The sequence below is a fragment of the Mesoplodon mirus genome (genome assembly GCF_964341445.2).
Source record: "Mesoplodon mirus genome assembly, chromosome: 8".
Classification (NCBI taxonomy): Eukaryota; Metazoa; Chordata; class Mammalia; order Artiodactyla; family Ziphiidae; genus Mesoplodon; species Mesoplodon mirus.
Genome location: NC_138984.1, coordinates 57,677,232 through 57,698,452, shown reverse-complemented (window position 1 = coordinate 57,698,452; position 21,221 = coordinate 57,677,232). Strand labels below are relative to the sequence as shown.

Below are 21,221 nucleotides of genomic sequence, written 5' to 3'. Positions count from 1 at the left end.
TCTGGCAATAAAAAAATATGAGCTTATTTTATACACATTACAGCTTTTAATGTGTATAAATTTTACCTTGTTTCTTAACCTATTAATAGGCATTTATCTGCCACCAAACTAAAAACACATATAAATAAGTTTTAAAGCAATAATACCCACTGTAAAAATGTATATAACTTTCTTCCTTGAGAAGCAATAGCTTCTAGCATTTGTAAGTGTGTGGAGACCTTTCAAAGTAAACTAAATAAATAAATTGTGGAGCTCAATTTATTCATTTTCTTGGAAATGCAGGTGGATTTTATTTGGAGATGTTTTATTCACTTAAGAATGCTTTTCAAAAATATATATGTATAGAATTGTCCTTCAAAGTAGAATGTAGAATCTATGGCAACAGAAAAAAAACTTTTATCACTTTTACACTTCAAGTTTTAAGCCTTACACTTAATGCATTTTTCTGACCATTCTAATTATGTTGCATGTCAACAATGGTGAGAGAGGAGATGGTTGGATATTCTCTGATACTAGACAACTAAATGACATTTTCTGAGTCCTAGTTAACTGAGATCAATAACTGAATTTCTTTGTTATTCCCTTTCATGTTATTAGTTTATATTTGTACAACCTCTAAACTTTATTCTGCCCTCATTACAAATGGTAGCCATTCATTTTGCTTTGTTTTCCTTCACTTCTCCTGAAGAGCTAATTCTAGACTCCATTTTCCACTCAGTTCTTGACAGTCCAGGCAGTTAGAGAGACTCATTCTTGATATAACAGTTAACTGTGTTACATTCAAAACACCTTAAAGGATAATTCACCTTTCATTGTGATGTTAGTTCCCACAGAACAAATAAAATATCCATAGATGATCTGTCAGATTTGCTATTGTGTGCTATTAACATTAGATTTCTTAAATCATCTTTAGACTACAAGTACAGTCCTTCACCATGAATAAAAATATAAAATGAAATAAAATAGGATTCAGTAAGTGCTTATATACTAAATGCAGTATGTATATTTATATAAAATAAAATAATATTCATAAATCTTATTACAGATGACATGTCCACTTTAAACTTATTAAAATATTTATTTATAATAAGCCTAAGCTCATGTTTTATGTAGATACAGCAGTGATTGGTACCTGATGATTGAACACTGGGAAATATGATTGTCTCTATTTTTTTTTTTTTTTTTTTTTTTTTTTTGCGGTATGCGGGCCTCTCACTGTTGTGGCCTCTCCCGTTGCGGAGCACAGGCTCCCGATGCGCAGGCTCAGCAGCCATGGCTCACGGGCCCAGCCACTCCGCGGCATATGGGATCCTCCCAGACCGGGGCACGAACCCGTATCCCCTGCATCGGCAGGCGGACTCTCAACCACTGCGCCACCAGGGAGGCCCGATTGTCTCTATTTTATATTCTAATGGCCAGCACAATCTGCATTACCATATGAATAGAACAAAAATAATTAAAAAGCAAAGTGGACATGAAAACAGAAACACAAAGAATAACACAAGCACTTTAAAGCATAAAATGTATGTATGCATGTATAATTGTTCATAAAATGAGCTCTGATTATTTTACCTGAAGTGAACCTGAGCGATCTTCTAACCCAGGCTTCGTTGGAACGTGGGGAAGCTGAGACACAGAGAGGTCATGTTACTGTGTAAAGTCACAGATTAAGTAGTGGACAGACTTTGCTCCAAATACTGACTTCTTGATTCTTACCTAGTGAAGATTCCATATAAGTAAACAATTTTGTCAACTAATTGCCTTTTCATTACCTTTTTTTCCCAATAGGGAGACCCACCTGCAGCTGTGCACTAGGGTTCACTGGACCAAACTGTGGTAAGACAGTCTGTGAGGATTTTTGTCAAAATGGAGGGACCTGCAGTGTTACTGCTGGGAACCAGCCTTACTGCGACTGCCAGCCTGAACACACTGGAGACAGATGTCAGTACTGTAAGTGAAAGCAACACCCACAAGACAGTCTGACAGCAGGCTGTGAGCTGTACATTAAGTAATCTTATCACCTAGACCTACACTCCATTACCTCAATTTCAGCCATGCCCTATTTTTCAAGTCCACCCCCTGTCACCCCAAATCTAACAATTCTTTACGTTGTTCTTCATCCATCTCTTATTTTAAAGATTCTGTTTTTTCCTTTCCCAGCTTAGATTCCACGGTCCATCACTGCAGTCATTCCCTTGTATACACCCTTAACAATCTTGCTCCCTCTCCCCTCTCTTGTACTTTTCTAGAAAACCATAGCCATGGTTAAATCCAGTTCTTCATCTGTCCTGAACTGGCACCCCACTGCTGAATGCAACTGAAAAAAAAAAAAATAGACTCGTCTAACTTGAGGTTTTATCACTAATCTCATATGGGCACTTACTATGGTTTCCACTGTATTTCATTAATCCATTAACCCTCCTAGATGTCTGTGTCACATCTTCTCCTTTCCCCCCAAACCTCCAATACCTGTGCCCCAACTTTATTCTCAGCTTTGGATCTTGCTTCCTATTTCATTAATAAAAAAAGAAGATGTCTAAAGAAAACTGCCACAAGCTCCCACCACCAGATCCCTCAAATTACTTTGTCCTACACCACATCCTCTGTCTTCCTTCTTATGACTAGGGACCCATGTGATGTCTAATGCTACACTGTCCACTCCTACATTATATCCCTCTTAGATACTCATGGACACATCTCATACAACTGTCCCCTCTTTCTTCTGCCTTATCCGTGTTTTTCTTTTTACCTAGTCCTTTCTTTAGAAACTTTCCTTTGTGCTCACATCCCTTTCTAGCTACAGCTTCATTTCCCTGCTCATTTGTTTTAACCTAAGGTATAGTTGCTCTACAATATTATATTAGTTCCAGGTATACAGCATAGTGATTCAGTATTTTTATAGATTATATACCACTTAAAGTTATTACAAAATAATGGTTATAATTCCCTGTGCTGTACAAAGTATCCTTGTCGCTTATCTATTTTATACATAGTAGTTTGTATCTCTTAATCTGATACCCCTATCTTGCCCCTCCTCCCTTTCCTCTCCCCACTAGTTTGTTTTCTATATCCATGAGTCTGTTTCTGTTTTGCTCTATACATTCATTTGTTTTATTCTTTAGATTCCACGTATAAGTGATATCACACAGTATTTGTCTTTCTCTGTCTGACTTATTTCACAAAGCATAATATTCTCTAGGTCCATCTACATTGCTGCAAATGGAAGAATATCATTCTTTTTTTGTGGCTGAGTAATATTCCATTGTATATATACATTTTCTTTATTCTTCTGTTGATGGACACTTGGGTTGCTTCCATATCTTGGCTATTGTAGATAGTGCTGCTGTGAACATTGGGGTGCATATATATTTTTCAATTAGTGCTTTCATTTTGTCCAGATATATACCCAGGACCAGAATCATATGGCAGTTCTATTTTTAGTTTTTGGAGGAACTGCCATACTGTTTTCCATAGTGGCTGCATCAATTTACATTCCCACCAACAGTGTACAAAAGTTCCCTTTTCTCCACATCCTCGACAATATTTGTTGTTTGTAGACTTTTCGATGATAGCTATTCTGACAGGTGTGACATGAGAGCTCGTTGTTTTGATTTGCATTTCTCTAATAATTAGTGATGTTCAGAATCTTTTCACGTTAACCATCTGTATGTCTTTTTTCAGAAAAATGTATTTTGGGGTCTTCTTTCCATTTTTTAATCAGGTCGGTTTTTTTTTAATGTTGAGTTGTATGAACTGTTTATATATGTTCAATATTAACCACTTATCAGTCATATCATTTGCAAATATTTTCTCCCATCAGTAGGTTGTCTTTTCATTTTGTCAGTGGTTCCCTTTGCTATGCAAAGCTTTTAAGTTTAATTAGGTCCCATTTTCTTTTACCTTAGGAGACAGATCCAAAAAATACTGCTACAATTTATGTCAAAGAGTATCCTGCCTATGTTCTCTTAAAGTCTTATGGTTTCAGGCCTTACATTTAGGTCTTTAAACCATTTTGAGTTTTTTTTTTTTACATATGGTGTGAGGCAGTGTTCTAATTTCATTGTTTTACATGTAGCTGTCCAGCTTTTTCAGCACCACTTGTTGAAGAGACTGTCTTTTCTCCATTGTATATTCTTGCCTCCTTTGTAAGATTGACTGTAAGTGCATGGAGTTATTTGTGGGCCCTCTATTCTTTTCCATTGATCTATGTGTCTGTTTTTGTGCCAATACTATACTGTTTTGATTACTATAGTTTGGAGTATAGTCTGAAGTCTGGGAAGGTTATACCACCAACTTTGCTTATTTTTCCCCCCTCAGGATTGCTTTAGCAATTTGGGGTCTTTTGTGGGTCCATATAAATGTTAGAATTATTTCTTCTAGTTCTGTGAAAATGTATTTAGGTATTTTGATAGGGATTGCATTACATCTGTAAATAGCTTTGGGAAGTGTGACCATTTTAACAATATTAATTCTTCCAATCCAAGATCATAGATATCTTTCCATTTCTTTGTATCATCTTCAATTTCTTTGAACAATGTTTTATAGTTTTCAAAGTGTAGGTCTTTCACCTCCTTAGTTAATTTTATTCTTAGGTATTTTGTTCTTTTTGATGTGATTTTTAGAAGAATTTTTGTTTGTTTGTTTTCTCTTTCTGGTATTTCATTATTAGAGTATGGGAAAGCAACAGATTTCTGTATATTAATCTTGTATCCTGCAATTTTACTAAATTTATTTATTAGTTCTAATAGTTTATGGGTGGAGGCTTTAGGGTTCTCTACATAGAGTATCACTGTCATCTGCAAATAGTGACAGTTTTACCTCTTCCCTTCCAATTTGGATACGTTTTATTTCTTTATCTTGTCTGATTGCTGTGGATAGGCCTTCCAATGCTATGTTAAATAGAAGTTGTGAAAGTGGGAATCCTTTTCTGTTCCTGAATTTAAAGGAAAAACTTTCAGCTTTTCACTGTTGAGTATGATGTTAGTTGTGCGTTTGCCATGCATGGCCTTTATTATGTTGAGATATGTTCCCTCTTTCACCATTTTGATGAGAGTTTTTAATCAAGAATGGAAGTTGAATTTTGTCAAATGCTTTTTCTGCGTCAATTGAAATGAACACATAATTTTTATGCTTCCTTTTGTTAATGTGGCGTATCAAATTGATATATTTGCAAATATTGAACCATCCATGTATCCCTGGAATAAATCCAGTTTGATCATGCTATATGATCCTTCTTATATATTGTTGGACTTGGCTTGCTAATATTTTGTTGAGGATTTTTGCATCTATATTCATCAAAGATATTGGCCTCTTGTTTTCTTTCTTTCTTTTTTTTTTTTTGGTAGTGTCTTTGTCTGATTTTGGTATCAGGGTAATGGTGGCCTCATAGAATGAATGTGGAAGTGTTCTGTTCTCAAATTTTTGGAATAGTTTGAGAAGTATATGTATCAGCTCTTCCTTATATGTTTAGTAGAGTTTTCCTATGAAGCCATCTGATCTTAGAGTTTGTTTGCTGGGAGTTTTTTTTTTTAATTATTATTATTATTAGAAATTCAATTTACTACTAGTGATCATTCTGTTCAAATTATCTGTTTCTTCTTGATTTAGTCTTGGGAGGTGATTTGTTTCTAGAAAATTGTCCATTTCTTCTAGATTGTCCAATTTGTTTGCATGTAACTGTTTGTCATTGCTATTGGTTGTTATTTCTCCTCTTTCATTTCTGATTTTATTTGTGTCCTCTCTTTTTTTCTCGGTGAGCCTGGCTAAAGGTTTATCAATTTTGTTTATCTTTATCAAAAAAACAGCTCATGGTTTCATTGATTTTTTTTCTAGTTTTTTGTCTCTATTTTATTTATTTACTCTCTGATATTTATTATTTCCTTCCTAATACCCTTATGGGCATTTCGGGGTATATGACTCTTTATTTTTCTCTTGCTGCCTTTAGAATTATCTCTTTATCTTCAACTTTTGCCATTTAATTATTTGTCTTGGTATAGGTCTCTGTTTCACTCCATCTTGTTTGGGACCTCTGTCCTTCCTATATCTAGATATCTGTTTCCTTCCTCAGGTTTTGGAAGTTTTCAGCCATAATTTCCTCAAATATATTTTCAATCTCTTTCTCTCACTCTTCTCCTTCTGGGATCCCTATAATGCAAATGTTGGTATGCTTAACATTATCACAGAGCTCTCTTAAACTGTTCTTTTTTTTTTTTTTTTTTTTTTTTTTTGCGGTACACGGGCCTCTCACTGTTGTGGCCTCTCTCGTTGCGGAGCACAGGCTCCGGACGCGCAGGCTCAGCGGCCATGGCTCACAGGCCCAGCCTCTCCATGGCATGTGGGATCCTCCCAGACCAGGACACGAATCCGTGTCCCCTGCATCGGCAGGCAGACTCTCAACCATTGCACCACCAGGGAAGCCCGAACTGTTTTCACTTTTTTTAAAACTTGTTTTTCGTTTTGGTGCCCTGATTGGATGATGTGCAGTCTTCTATCTTCCAGATCACTTATGCATTCTTCTCTATTACTTACTCTGTCCATTCCTTCTACTGTGTTTTTATTTCAGTTGTTGAATTCTTCATTTCTGATTGGGTCTTTTTTATATTTTCTTGTTCCTTGTTAAAATTTTCACTGTGTTTATCTATTATTTTCCCTATTCAGTTAACATTCTTATTACCAATGCTTTGAATTATTTATCTGATAAATTGGTTACTTCTGTTTCATTATTTTCTTTCATGGTTTTACTTTTGCTCTTTCAGTTGAGAATATTTCCCTCCCTCTTCATTTTGCTTAACTTTCTCTGCCTCTATGAATTATGTGAAACAATTACCTATTTCAGTCTTGAGGGTGTTCTTATATGGAAACATTTCTATACAGACTGTGTGTGCTCAGTGCCTTTGGTGGCAGAGCTGGATTTGTCCTATATACAAGTCATGTCTTTCCTTAGGGTGTGCTGGCAGCTAACACCTTGGTAGGGGATGGGGCTGGAGATGGAGGGGCTTCAGCTGGAGCTGGGTGTAAGGCAAGAGTTTCTCTTTGCTCGATGGACATATTGGCCCTATCAGGGCTGGGGTCTGATCCCAAGTTGCTGAAGCAAAAGCCATGAGGGTCATCCCCAAGGTACCTCAGTTTCCTTTAAGTGTGTGCTTTCCCCTCTCCCAGCACTGAGACCCTCTTCCCAGAGTAGGATAGTGTCAAAGCAAGGGGGTCTCACATGGGCTCTCAGCCCATGTCTGTCTCAGACAGAGGTTCAAGCTGTCTCTGATGCACTGCCTGTGCAGGCATCAGCAGTTATTTCCCTCACTCTGTTCAGATGCAGCTTCAAGTCCAAGTCCCCTTTGTCCCTCAAAGCCAATGACTCCCCATGGCCTCTATTGCCACTGCCCTATTGTAGAATCACACTGCAGGGAAGGTGAGGCCTACATGGACTCTCTGCATATGTGGGGTGTGGGCTGTGGTAGAGCAGCCACTGTCAGAGATCTGGGTGGCTTCTGATGCACTGCTTGAGTAATTGCCATCGATGGCCATGGCTGCCCCACCTGGGCTCCACCCTGGGACCTGTCGCCTCTGTGTCCCATAGTTGAGTTTTTCTCCCCAGTTGTGGCAGCCCCAGATTGAATGCTGCACTGTGACATGCAGCAAGCAGGGCTGGAGCATTTGCTCAGCTTGGGCTAGGCATGCACAGAGGTGGTAAGAAAGCCAGCCAGGAAGTTTCAATCTGCCCTTTCTGCTCTGCCTTGAGGGTAAGCCAGTATGCATGCTCTCCTCAAAAGCAGCGGTTCCTACAGCCTGTTAGTCCCAGTGGCCCTCCAACTTAACAAGGGGGCTTATCTCCCCTGTGTAGGACTCAAGCACTAAGCACCCAATCCATGGCTCTCACAGCTCACTTCTCTAAAACACCCACCCCTTGACTTCCATATGACTCTGCACATTAGAATGGGCTCAACAGCTTTTATTAAATACAGTTTACCAAGTTACCTCCAAAGACTTTGATCCTGTTAGCCTGAAATAGGACATCTATAATATTTAAAGTTTTCCAGGTATTTCACATATATGACTAAGATTGAGACCCACTGCCTAGATGATTTCAACTAATTGGCTTTTAATACCATCCAAATATGAATGATTCCAAATTTATATTTCTAGCTGAACTAGCTGTTGCCTGAATCCCAGATGTTTATACCTAAATGTCTATTTGACAGCTTGACTTGGCTCTAAATTAACCTGATTTTCTCATCCAAAAATTTGTCTACCATAGTTTTCCCTGTGTTTGTAGAGGGAAATACACATTGTTCAGGTCCAAAAATCTTGGAGTCACTTTTGACTCCTCTCTTTCTTTTATACCCCACCCTTATTCTCACATTTACCTTTAAAACATACCCAGAATCTGAATGCTTCTCATCACCTCTATTCTCACTACCCTTATAGAAGTTACCAGTATCTCTTGCCTGGATTATTACTAATTTATCTCCATGCTTCCTCTCTGCACCCTCTGTATTTATTCTCAAAATAGCAGCCACAGTTTTGTTTTATCCCCCCAAAAAACTGATTTTTGATCTCAGTCACATTTACTGAGATCTTTCTACATCTAGGCACTCTTGTAATTACTTCTTTTTTTTAAATAAATTCTGTTAATCCATTTAATACTATAAATAATGTAGCTATTTATTTTTATTCTCATTTTACAGAGGAGGCTACTAGGGAGGCATAAATAGCCTCCTGAAGATCGATCACACAGTTACTAATTGGGAGAGCCAAGATTTAAGCTCATACAATCCAACCCCAGGGTCCACACCCTTAAAAATTACTTAACATTGTGGTCCCCAGATTATCTGATATCTTTGAGGACCTCACAGAGAGTGGCCTAGGTCTCTGGTCATTGTAGAAAGTACATGGAACAACATAGAATCAAACTATATATACTGATTTATTTGAGAATCAAAAATAATATTAAATATTTTTTCTCTGATATTATAGCAGGAGACCACTTCTGCAGCAAAGAGATTCAGTTTTTTTTTTAATCTTTATTTGAGTATAATTGCTTTACATTGTTGTGTTAGTTGCTGCAAATCAGCCTTATGCATACACATGTCCCCATATCCCCGCCCTCTTGAGCCTCCCTCCCACCCTCCCTATCCCACCCCTCTAGGTGGTCACAAAGCACCGAGCTTATCTCCCTGTGCTATGTGGCTGCTTCCCACTAGCTATCTATTTTACATTTGATGTTTCCTTTCCTATATGTATATTCTCCTCATATTAGGTCAGCCTCTTTTCAACATATATAGATGCCACTACCCTAATCCAATGCCCTTTTCACATTGTTCACCCAATTTATCTCTTAAGTGATATGCATCACAGACCAGCAGTTTATCTGGCAAATACAGTCCAGTTATATGTGTGTATCCTCCTCACATGTTACTTGCATCCTCTCATCTCCCGCCTCTCAACATAGCATAATAGTCCAGCACAACTCCCATCTACTAACGTGCAGGGTTTTTTTTTTCTTTTCAGCTCCACATTTCCCACCACACTGAATGATGTCCAAGTGAATCAGGGCAATGCCAACCATGATCCTGCATAATGCAGACCCTACTTACTATCCCAACTATTTTTGCACTCTCTCCTTTATTCTACTAAAACCACACTGATCATGCTTCTCCAAAGGTCAACTTCCTTGGCATTGTGACTTTCTCATGCTATTCTCTCCCTTTGAAATGCACTTTCTTCATATTTCTCCTCACCCTAATCTCTCAGTGCCAAATCCTATCTGTCTGTCTCTGTCCAGCTCAAAAATCATTTCCTTTTTGAAGTTGTTCATAACCACCCTCAGTTTGAATTAGTCTCTCTGTCTTCTAAATTTTCAAGTCACTGCTTCTTTATTTCTTTTTAGCTCTATTCACTTTTACCTAGTGTTATTAGTTGTGTATATTCCTTCTATTTGTCTGGGATGACCTCTTTGAGACCACACCCAACAGTGGCATTGGTCAAATAAACAAATGAACAAATACATAATCATAGATAAGTAAATGAAAACAGTTTGGAGGCAAGTTTATAAAAGAATTATCAGTGTAATGCTCAAAAGCTACATTTAATTAGGGTACAATCAAATGGTATTTTTGTGTGGAGCTGTTTCTCAGTTCCCAATTGGTCCATCATCATGGTACACCAGCCTTTTTTGTTTTGTTTTGTTTTGTTTAAGGTGAAGCATCACCATATTTGATTTTTTTTAAACTAAGTTAAAAAAAAATACTATGTGGCCATCATTATCATGATTTGTATTCTTAAAAAGAATAAATTCAGTTAGCTTATATTTTAGTTAGCAACTTAATAGAATCACAGTCTGAGGTAGCCTGATGCATTATAAAAGGCTGCATTATAATTTTATTATCACTATTAGCAATCATAGCACCTTTTACAACAAAGCACTTATTAAAATTAACCAATTAATCCTTAGGCAGAGGTTAAATAACTTGCTCAAGGTCCCAGAGAAGTAATAGTACAGTCAGAATTGGACCCCAGGAGTTGTTGATCAAAATATCAACAAACGTTGATGCTGTTCTTTGGCAGCAAAATGTCTGTGGATGGTATCATTAAAATGATAAATCCAACAGCTGACAAAAGTGTAATAAATTTAGGATCTGTTAGATGCGAGTTGGCAAGGTTCAATGGACCTGGTGTTCTGTCAAAATTGTATCTTGCATATACAAAATCTTCTCTCTATAAATGAAGAAATGACAGAATGGTTCATTACAGTGCCTAATTAAAGGTCCATTAGTGGGAAGTAAAACATCAGTTCTTAGTTGTTCTGAGTAAAAACATTTCACAACACTAATGGCAATATAAAATCCGAGGTCTGAAAAGCAAATTAATTTTAACACCAGTGCCCAGGGAGGAGAGACAGTGATAAATAATGGCAAAAGTAAAATTAAGTATTCTTTTAGTCAAACAAATATAACTCCATTTCATGCAGTTAGGGAGCAAGGATTCCTAGTATACATCAACAAAATTATAAATATGGCATTCTTCATTTAAATCTGGGTGTTCAGTATGAGGTCAACAATATCGGAGGTTATTTTTAATTAAACAGTAATGATATCAGGGCAGAAGAGCCAAGGAGGACCAATTCAATCTGTGTCTAAGAGCCAGGTATTCAAATCAAATGGCAATCTGTTTGTCATCTCACTGATGTTTTCAAAGTCCTCTAGTGACCTGCTTGAGGAACCATTATAATGTCAATTTGAACTCAGTTTATTAGAAATATACCTGTATGGCTTGCTCCCACTGATTCCAGTAAGTACAGACATTAAGTAGTATCTCAAGTTTATAAAATTTGGAGTATCTGACAGTAATCCAACATGTCATCTATTGTAACTGGTATTAGAGCCATAGTCTATCAAGTAACTTATAAAAGTTATGAACTATAGTTTTGAACCTAACATATGTGAAGACACAATGGGATTATTTTTACCATTTTCCTTCCAGAGCAATTTTATTCCATTAGTCAGTTGGTCAGTGAACATATTTTGGAGTTTACAGTGAGCCTGTCCCTATGTTAGGCATGGAGGAAACAGTGGCATCAGAGGTATTTCCTGCCCTCAAAGGGCTTACAGTCTAATGTATGATTCTGAAAAGGAAACAAATAGGGCTTCCCTGGTGGCGCAGTGGTTGAGAGTCTGCCTGCCGATGCAGGGGATGTGGGTTCGTGCCCCGGTCTGGGAAGATCCCACATGCCGCGGAGTGGCTGGGCCCCTGAGCCATGGCCACTGAGCCTGCGCGTCCGGAGCCTGTGCTCCGCAACGGGAAAGGCTGCAACAGTGAGAGGCCCGCGTACTGCAAAAAAAAAAAGGAAACAAATAATAATTTTAATGACCAGTTTAATGAAACACAAAGACCAGCTCCCAAGAAAGAACACAGAATTCAGCCAACAGAAAAGATTTCTTGAAGGAATTATCTCCTAAGCTGAGACCAGAAGAAAGAAAAGCTAACCAGGTAAAGAGACAATGCATTGAGTGGAACAGCATTTGCAAAGGCCCAGGTAGGGAAAGCCTTCTGAAATTTAGTTTTTCTTTTTCTATTTGATTTTCTTAGGGGAGGGCCGGCAAGAGAAATAACACTTACTGAACATACATAATGTGTTGGTCACAGAGATATGTGCTGTTATACTTTATTTTATCTGATATATGAATATAAGATATTATGACAAATGCTCATACAACCCTATGAGGTTAGTATTATTAGTCCAACTTCATGAATGCCAAAAAATGTGATGAAGTCATTCTCCCTAATCTGCAACATAGGAACCACAGTTTACAGCCTTGCAGGTCTGACTCCACAAGGCTTCTGGTGTATTTTCCTGTCGTTTAATAGCTTTCCCATTATATTGCATCTTTTTAGACTCACTATTGAGAACACTCAAAGCTCAGGTGGCACACTGGCTCAACCTGGTCTTTTCAAGTTTCTACTCCATTGAAGAGAGGTTTTAATAATTATTTTAACCTTGACTTGATTCAGACTATGGCAGGCCCAAGCAGAAGAGACCAAAAGACTAATAATGACCAGGAAAATAGAATAGAATCTTTTCAGTTAGTATGAAGGCCAATTAGAACTGACCTTTGAACTCCAAGAAAGGACCATGACTTAAAAGTGAAATTATCAATTGGGAGTAACAATTGCCTAGATATTCAAGTATTCAAGATTCTTAGAACATTCACACCTAGAGTATTAAAGTATTTTGGAGCCCTGTCCCCCGATTCTTTTTCTCTTGGTGAGAAGATAAGCATTGCCTTCATTCAGGCCTTCATCATCTCTTGCCTGGATTATTACAACACATTTCCTTATGTACCTTTCTTGAACCTTGGAAACCTGTCTATTGTGTCCAAAATGTGCCCCTTTTAATTGATCATACATCTTTTTCTTCACACATGGTATCCTGAATATCTGCCAAGCCTAATTCCCCAACTTTGTCTTCTTAACTTCCCTTTGCTGTAGGACGTTCAGCACTTCTCTTTGGCACTTTCACTCTGTATTAATGTCATCATTCATATTCTTGACTCTCTACCCCACTAGAATACGAAACAGGCCATGGTGTTTTGCATATCTTATAAATCTTGGGAGTTAAGTCACTGCCTGGTCTTAGTAGATAATGTTAAGTATGTGAGTGAATGTAAACCAAGTAGCAGGATTCTGTTTCCAGCCTGCTAGGCTCAGTTTTTTCTGTTCTCTGACAAGATCCCACTGAAAAGGCAGGGCCAAAGTTCTGGGCCACCTTTACTTACTAGCTCATTAAGAGCTACACTCCATGAGAAACTTTGTGCCTGTGTTTTAAGTTTGAAAAATATAGTGAAAAAATACAATTATATTTGAATTAACATGTGTGAAGGAAAATAAATACATTTCTTTTCTCATGTGAGCAGGACAGAGAATAGTGAGCTGAGGGTAAGATAATGTAATAACATTAATTTTTTAACTCTACGTATTTTAGAAGAAATTGTCAGTTATAAAAATATTGTTGAAGACAATTTTGATCCCTTAGTAAAACTAGAATTACTAAAAACAGATTTTTACTGTAATGTTGTGCCTTCATTTAAAGGAAATGTAAAAATAATAAGAGGGACAATATTCAGGAAAAATGTGGTAATATAAAAAATAATTTATTGGAAACTGAACTAAATCTAAGAAGATTTATGTCATATGTCAAAGTACATATTGTGATTATTAAAATTAATTTATTCAACTGATATATATTGAACATTTCTGGGTCTCATTTATTGTTCTAAGCATTAGAGATACATTGGTATAAAAGCTCTTTTGAAGATACTTGCCTACTTAATTTTTGGTGAATAAAGAACCAAATGATATGTCTTTTCAGATTAAAGGCTGTGACTTAAGAGTTATATAGTCAAAAAATGATTAGTTGGAGATCAGAAATGGGTGTTATGCCATACTATTTAGAAGCATACTTATTTTACACAATTATATTTCAAATTCCAACAACATGTTTATAAAGTTAATTATGAATAAACTTTTATTTCTATATCATGTAACTTACACCTTTAGTGTAATTATGTTTCAGTAATTAACTTTTAGTGATTACAGTTAATAATTTTGGTAAGTATAACTAAAAAAAATTAAGAATGTTTAATTACTTTTGCTGGCATTATAGCAGCAACTTTCTTCTATGCCAGCTTCATTTGATTTTGAGACAATTCTAATCTCACAATACTCTTGAAACAGTGCATCACCTGTTACCTTGCCAAGTTTAGATGACTTCTTTTTCTGCTTTCATGCCACATTAGCCCTACCAACAGGTATTTGCTCTTCTTTTTCCAACTTAAGGAAGAGTGAATATACAAAGTAATATGAAGGACTACGAAAAACAGCCTTAAAACTGCCTAACTGAAGGTTGAAAATAACCTGCTATACAAATAATGGTTAGTAACTGTTTAAAGAGGCACTTGTATTGAAATAAACTGAACATGCCCAGTGGGAGCCCTCAAAAAGAAAAAAAAAGCAAAGTTTTGCATGAATAGAAACCACCTATTATTGTGATTCTGTTGTACTTGGTGTTAAGTAAACTGAATGGATTCATAATTATCTACATAGAGTTGGGTATGAGAAGACCATATAGTACATAAAGTATGCACAGACAGACACACAGATTGAAAAAAAATTTTTACTTGGGGCTTACCTCAAACCAAGCAAACTGTTTCTAGTTAAATGCATCTGCTAACATCATTTTTAAAATAATTATATCAAATGTAAATTTAAAACATCATGCTTTATATGAGATTTGGAATGTCAGCTGACATGTTTTGAAAAAATGTCATGAGTCAGGAATCTTTAAATACTTTAAATATAAGACAGTTAAATAAGATTCCTATCTTATAGTTAATATGATAACCTTCATGTTTAAGTATTAAAGATTTCATCACTATAAAGTGGTGTTGTTATTCTGTTTCAATCAAAACATAGAACCTCTTTTGGTAATTGGTAATTAATATTCTGCAAGAAAAAGTTTGTACTTATATTGATTATTGATAAAAATGGCAAATATTAGTATGGCAAACATCACTGGTTCTCATGGTAAGAAAAAAAATATTCTCCAAATTTTAAGCTTAGAGCTTCTGAGTCCCAGAATGCAATAAACCAAAAAAGGAGGGAAGGTTTATAATTTATCCTATGAATATGTAACTCATTAAATAAAGAAGGTCATAACTTTGTTTAAATCAAGACAGTACATTCATAATTTTATTTATTCAGTTTCATTCTCATGAATGCAAAAATATAATTTTCATAAAGTTTGATTTTAATAAATGGATATATACTAAGATCCATTGTTTTCTGACAAATGAAGTAACACTAAAAAGAGCAAAGTAAAATAGAAAGGGGATCCCAGAGATAGCCAATAATTTCTCACAATATAGATGATTAATTATATGAAAACGAAATATTATTAGAAAAGCCCACTTATTGGGGATTGCACTAAAGATTCAGATACATCATAAGTATAGGATACTCTGAAAAATAGAAAGTTACTTGTTACAGAATAGTATTAGAAAATCAATCCAAAGTTCAAGTAGCTAAATTTGAATTTTTAGATCTGCATTACCATTTGAAGATCCATGACTAAAACTGTGGTAATAATAACCTAATTTTCAGTTTGATAAAATAATTTGTACTTTATTAGTTTTAAGAACTCAGAAGAAAATCTATATTGTAATGAACTGAGGGCAAGCTTTCCTTGCAAGTGAATGATATAATCAACATAGTTCTGGAAAGAAACAAATTGGTGTGGATATGACCACATAATAAATGGCACCATGTTTAACTGACTACTTGAAAACTCAGGTCACTTTCATGAATCATTCTAGATCATGAATAACTGGAATTAAGCTAGAATTTTTCTACTCCAGATATCAATGCTCCTTAATTTGAAAGGTAGTATAGGCTTCTGATCCTTTTAAGAATCTCCTGTCAAATAAAACAAATACATAAAACAGTTTGCATATAATTTCAGTGGCTTTCTGGAACTTCATTGATTATACACTCTAAGTTCACTGGAATCTGTCAAGATGGAATCCAGATTTGAGGATGAAATATTGGGGTTTAGAGGTGATAATATGGAATTAAAACATTCTTTCAGAATCATTTAAAATCATACAAAGTAGACAATTGTGGACTAACAAATAGTATTCTACAACTTTGGATTTTAAAATTATTTTCATTATCAAAGGGGAAACTCAGTTACATGATTTATAAAAACAATAATTATAATAATTTAACCATCTGCTTCTCAGAGTTGTGAATTTCAAGTTAGGTAATCTTTAAAAAAGTTTCCTTTAAGATTTACAATTAAATGCAAATATTTATATTTTAATTTTAATAGATAGTTTGAGTACCTATCATTTATAATAATAATTAATGTGTATTCTAATATATATTTTAGGTAATATATATTCAGGTAATATATAATTTGGATAATACAAAATTAATTTATTAATGTCTTAGCATTCATGTTTATGGACCAAGATTTTTTAAACATAAATTCTGTAATGATCCATGAATTTAGAATGAAATTCTATATAGAGTTACATAAAGGAAATAGATCAGAGAGATCAATTTCTATTATTGAAGCAAATAATCTCTTGAATAGGTATACTTTTTTTTCTCTAATTTTTACTTTTTTAAGTTTTATTTGTTTGAATTTTATTTTCCTTATACAGCAGGTTCTTATTAGTTATCTATTTTAAACTTATTAATGTATACATGTCAATCCCAATCTCCCAATTCATCCCACCACCACCTCCACCCACCCGTGGCTTTCCCCCCTTGGTGTCCATACATTTGTTCTCTACATCTGTGTCTCTATCTCTGCCTCGCAAACCGGTTCATCTGTACCATTTTTCTAGATTCCACATATATGTGTTAATATACAATACTTGTTTTTCTCTTTCTGACTTACTTCACTCTGTATAACAGCCTCTAAGTCCATCCACGTCTCTACAAATGACCCAATTTTGTTTCGTTTTATGGCTGAGTAATATTCCACTGTATATATGGACCACATCTTTTTTGTCCATTTGTCTATCAGTGGGCATTTAGGTTGCTTCCATGACCTAGCTATTGTAAATACTGCTGTGATGAACATTGGGAAGCATGAGTCTTTTTGAATTATGGTTTTCTGTGGGTATATGCCAAGTAGTGGGTATTGCTGGATCATATGGTAATTCTATTTTTAGTTTTTTAAGGAAACTCCATACTGTTCTCCATAGTGGCTGTATCAATTCCCACCAACAGTGCAAGAGGGTTCCCTTTTCTCCACACCCTCTCCAGCATTTGTTTTTTGTAGATCTTCTGATGATGCCCATGCTAACAGGTGTGAGGTGATACCTCATTGTAGTTTTGATTTGCATTTCTCTAATAATTAGTGATGTTGAACAGCTTTTCATGTGCCCCTTGGCCATCTGTATGTCTTCTTTGGAGAAATGTCTATTTAGGTCTTCTTACCTTTTTTTTTTTTTTGATGCTACGCAGGCCTCTCACTGTTGTAGCCTCTCCCATTGCGGAGCACAGGCTCCTGACGCGCAGGCTCAGCGGCCATGGCTCACGGGCCTAGCCGCTCTGCAGCATGTGGGATCTTCCCGGACCGGGACACGAAGCCGCGTCCCCTGCATTGGCAGGCGGACTCTCAGCCACTGCGCCACCAGGGAAGCCCTTCTGCCCATTTTTTGTTTGGGTTTTTTTTTTTTTTAATATTGAGCTGCATGAGCTGTTTATGTATTTTGGAGATTAATTCTTTGTCCGTTATTTGTTTGCAAAAATTTTCTCCTATTCTGAGGGTTGTCTTTTCCACTTGTTTATGTTTTCCTTTCCTATGCAAAATCTTTTAAGTTTCATTAGGTCCCATTTGTTTATTTTTGTTTTTATTTCCATTTCTCTAGGGGGTGGGTCAAAAAAGATCTTGCTGTGATGTATGTCAAAGAGTGTTCTTCCTATGTTTTCCTCAAGGAGTTTTATAGTTCCAGTCTTACATGTAGGTCTTTAATCCATTTTGAGTTTATTTTTCTGTATGGTGTTAGGGAGTGTTCTAATTTCATTCTTTTACATGTAGCTGTCCAATTTTCCCAGCACCACTTATTGTAGAGGCTGTCTCTTCTCCACTGTATGCCTTTCCTCCTTTGTCATAGATTAGTTGACTAAAGTGCGTGGGTTTATCTCTGGGCTTTCTATCCTGTTCCATTGATCTGTATTTCTGTTTTTGTGCCAGTACCATATTGTCTTGATCACTGTAGCTGTGTAGTATAGTCTGAAGTCAGGGATTCTGATTCCTCCAGCTCCATTTCTTTCCCTCAAGATTGCTTTGGCTCTTTGGGGTCTTTTGTGTCTCCATACAAATTTTAAGATTTTTTGTTCTAGTTCTGTAAAAAATGCCATTGGTAATTTGATAGGGATTGCATTGAATCTGTAAATTGCTTTGGGTACTATAATCATTTTCACAATATTGATTCTTCCAATCCAAGAGCATGGTATATCGGTCCATCTGTTTGTGTCACCTTTCAGTTTTTTCCTAGGCATTTTATTCTTTCTGTTGCAGTGGTGAATGGGTTTGTTTCCTTAATTTCTCTTTCTGATTTTTCATTGTTAGTGTATAGGAATGCAAGAGATTTCTGTGCATTAATTTTGTAACCTGCAACTTTACCAAATTCATTGATTAGCTCTAGTAGTTTTCTGATGGCATCTTTAGGATTCTCTATGTATAGTGTCATGTCATCTGCAAAACAGTGACAGTACTAATTCTTCTTTCCAGTTTGTATTCCTTTTATTTCTTTTTCTTCTCTGACTGCCATGGCTAGGACTTCCAAAACTATGTTGAATAATAGTGGCAAGAGTGGACATCCTTGTCTTATTCCTGATCTTAGAGGAAATGCTTTCAATTTTTCACCATTGAGAATGAAGCTTGCTGTGGGTTTGTCATATGTGGCCTTTATTATGTTGAGATAGGTTCCCTCTATGCCCACTTTCTGGAGAGTTTTTATCATAAATGGGTGTTCAATTTTGTCAAAAGCTTTTACTGCATCTATTGAGATGATCATATGGTTTTTATTCTTCAGTTTGTTAATATGGTGTATCACATTGATTGATTTGCGTATGCTGAAGAATCCTTGCATCCCTGGGATAAATCCCACTTGATGATGGTGTATGATCCTTTTAATGTGTTATTGGATTCTGTTTGCTAGTATTATGTTGAGGATTTTTACATCTATGTTCATCAGTGATATTGGTCTGTAATTTTCTTTTTCTGTAGTATCTTTGTCTGGGTTTGATATCAGGGTGATGGTGGCCTCATAGAATGAGTTTAGGAGTGTTCCTTCCTCTGCAATTTTTTAGAAGAGTTTGAGAAAGATGAGTGTTAGCTCTTCTATAACTGATAGAATTCACCTGTGAAGCCATCTGGTCCTGGACTTCTGTTTGTTGGAAGATTTTTAATCACAGTTTCAATTTCATTACTTGTGATTGGCCTGTTCACATTTTCTCTTTCTTCCTGGTTTAGTCTTGGAAGGTTATACCTTTCTAAGAATTTGTCCATTTCTTCCAGGTTGTCCATGTTATTGATGTAGATTTGCTTATAATAGTCTCTTAGGATGCTTTGTATTTCTGCAGTGTCTGTTGTAACTTCTTTTTTATTTCTAATTTCATTGATTTGAGTCTTCTCCCTGTTTTTCTTGATGAGTCTGGCTAACGTTTTATCAATTTTGTTTATCTTCTCAAAGAACCAGGTTTCAGTTTTATTGATCTTTGCTACTGTTTTCTTTGTTTCTCGTTCATTTATTTCTGCTCTCATCTTTATGATTTCTTTCCTTCTACTAACTTTGGATTTTGTTTGTTCTTCTTTCTCTAGTTCCTTTAGGTGTAACATTAGATTGTTTATTTGAGATTTTTCTTATTTCTTTAGATAGGATTGTATTGCTATAAACTCCCCTCTTAGAACGGCTTTTGCTACATTCCATAGATTTTGGATTGTTGTGCTTTGTTGTCATTTGTCTCTATGTATTTTTTGATTTCCTCTTTGATTTCTTCAATGATCTCTTGGTTATTTAGTAACGTATGGTTTAGCCTCCATGTGTTTGTGTTTTTTTATGTTTTATTCCCTGTAATTCATTTCTAATCTCATAGCGTTGTGGTCAGAAAAGATGCTTGATATGATTCAATTTTCTTAGATTTACTGAGGCTTGATTTGTGACCCAAGATGTGATCTATCCTGGAGAATGTTCTGTGTGCACTTGAGAAGAAAGTGTAATCTGCTGTTTTTGCATGGAATGTCCTATAAATATCAATTAAATCTATCTAGCCTATTGTGTCATTTAAAGTTTTCATTTCCTTATTAATATTCTGTCTGGATGGTCTGTCCATTGGTGTCAGTGTGGTGTTAAAGTCTCTCACTATTATTGTGAGAGTCAACAGTAGTTGATTCCTCTTTTATAGCTGTTAGCATTCGCCTTATGTATTGCAGTGCTCCTATGTTGGGTGAATATATATTTATAATTGTTATATCTTCTTCTTGGATTCATCCCTTGATCATTACGTAGTGTCCTTCCTTGTCTCTTGTAACATTCTTTATTTTAAAGTCTATTTTATCTGATATGAATATTGCTACTCCAGCTTTCTTTTGATTTCCATTTTCATGGAATATCTTTTTCCATCCCCTCACTTTCAGTCTGTATTTGTCCCTAGGTCTGAAGTGGGTTTCTTGTAAACAGTATTTATATGGGTCTTGTTTTTGTGTCCATTCAGTGAGCCTGTGTCTTTTGGCTGGAGCATTTAATCCATTCACATTTAAAGTGATTATCAATATGTATGTTCCTATTACCATTTTCTTAAGTGTTGTGGGTTTGTTTTGTAGGTCCTTTTCTTCTCTTGTGTTTCAAACTTGGAGAAGTTCCTTTAGCATTTGTTGTAGAGCTGGTTTGGTGGTGCTGAATTCTCTTAGCTTTTGCTTGTCTGTAAAGCTTTTGATTTCTTCACCAAATTTGAATGAGATCCTTGCTGGGTAGAGTAATCTTGGTTGTAGGTTTTTCCCTTTCATCACTTTAAATATATTGTGCCACTCCCTTCTGGCTTGTAGAGTTTCTGCTGAGAAATCAGCTGTTAACCTTCTGGAAGTTCCCTTGTATGTTTTTTGTCATTTTTCCCTTGTTGCTTTTAATAATTTTTGTTTGTTTTTAATT

General features: G+C 35.8%; 1 protein-coding gene across 1 annotated transcript in view; it reads left to right on the top strand.

Annotated features, from left to right (window-relative positions):
• The window catches only part of LRP1B (LDL receptor related protein 1B), a gene marked incomplete at its 3' end in the record, with an annotated part of 2,351,282 nt that overhangs the window by 2,275,690 nt on the left and 54,371 nt on the right, over nucleotides 1-21,221 (top strand). The window contains exon 107 of the mRNA XM_082630936.1: nucleotides 1,789-1,950. Coding sequence (XP_082487062.1) covers nucleotides 1,789-1,950 — 162 coding nt within the window. The remainder of the gene's footprint in view (nucleotides 1-1,788; nucleotides 1,951-21,221) is intronic.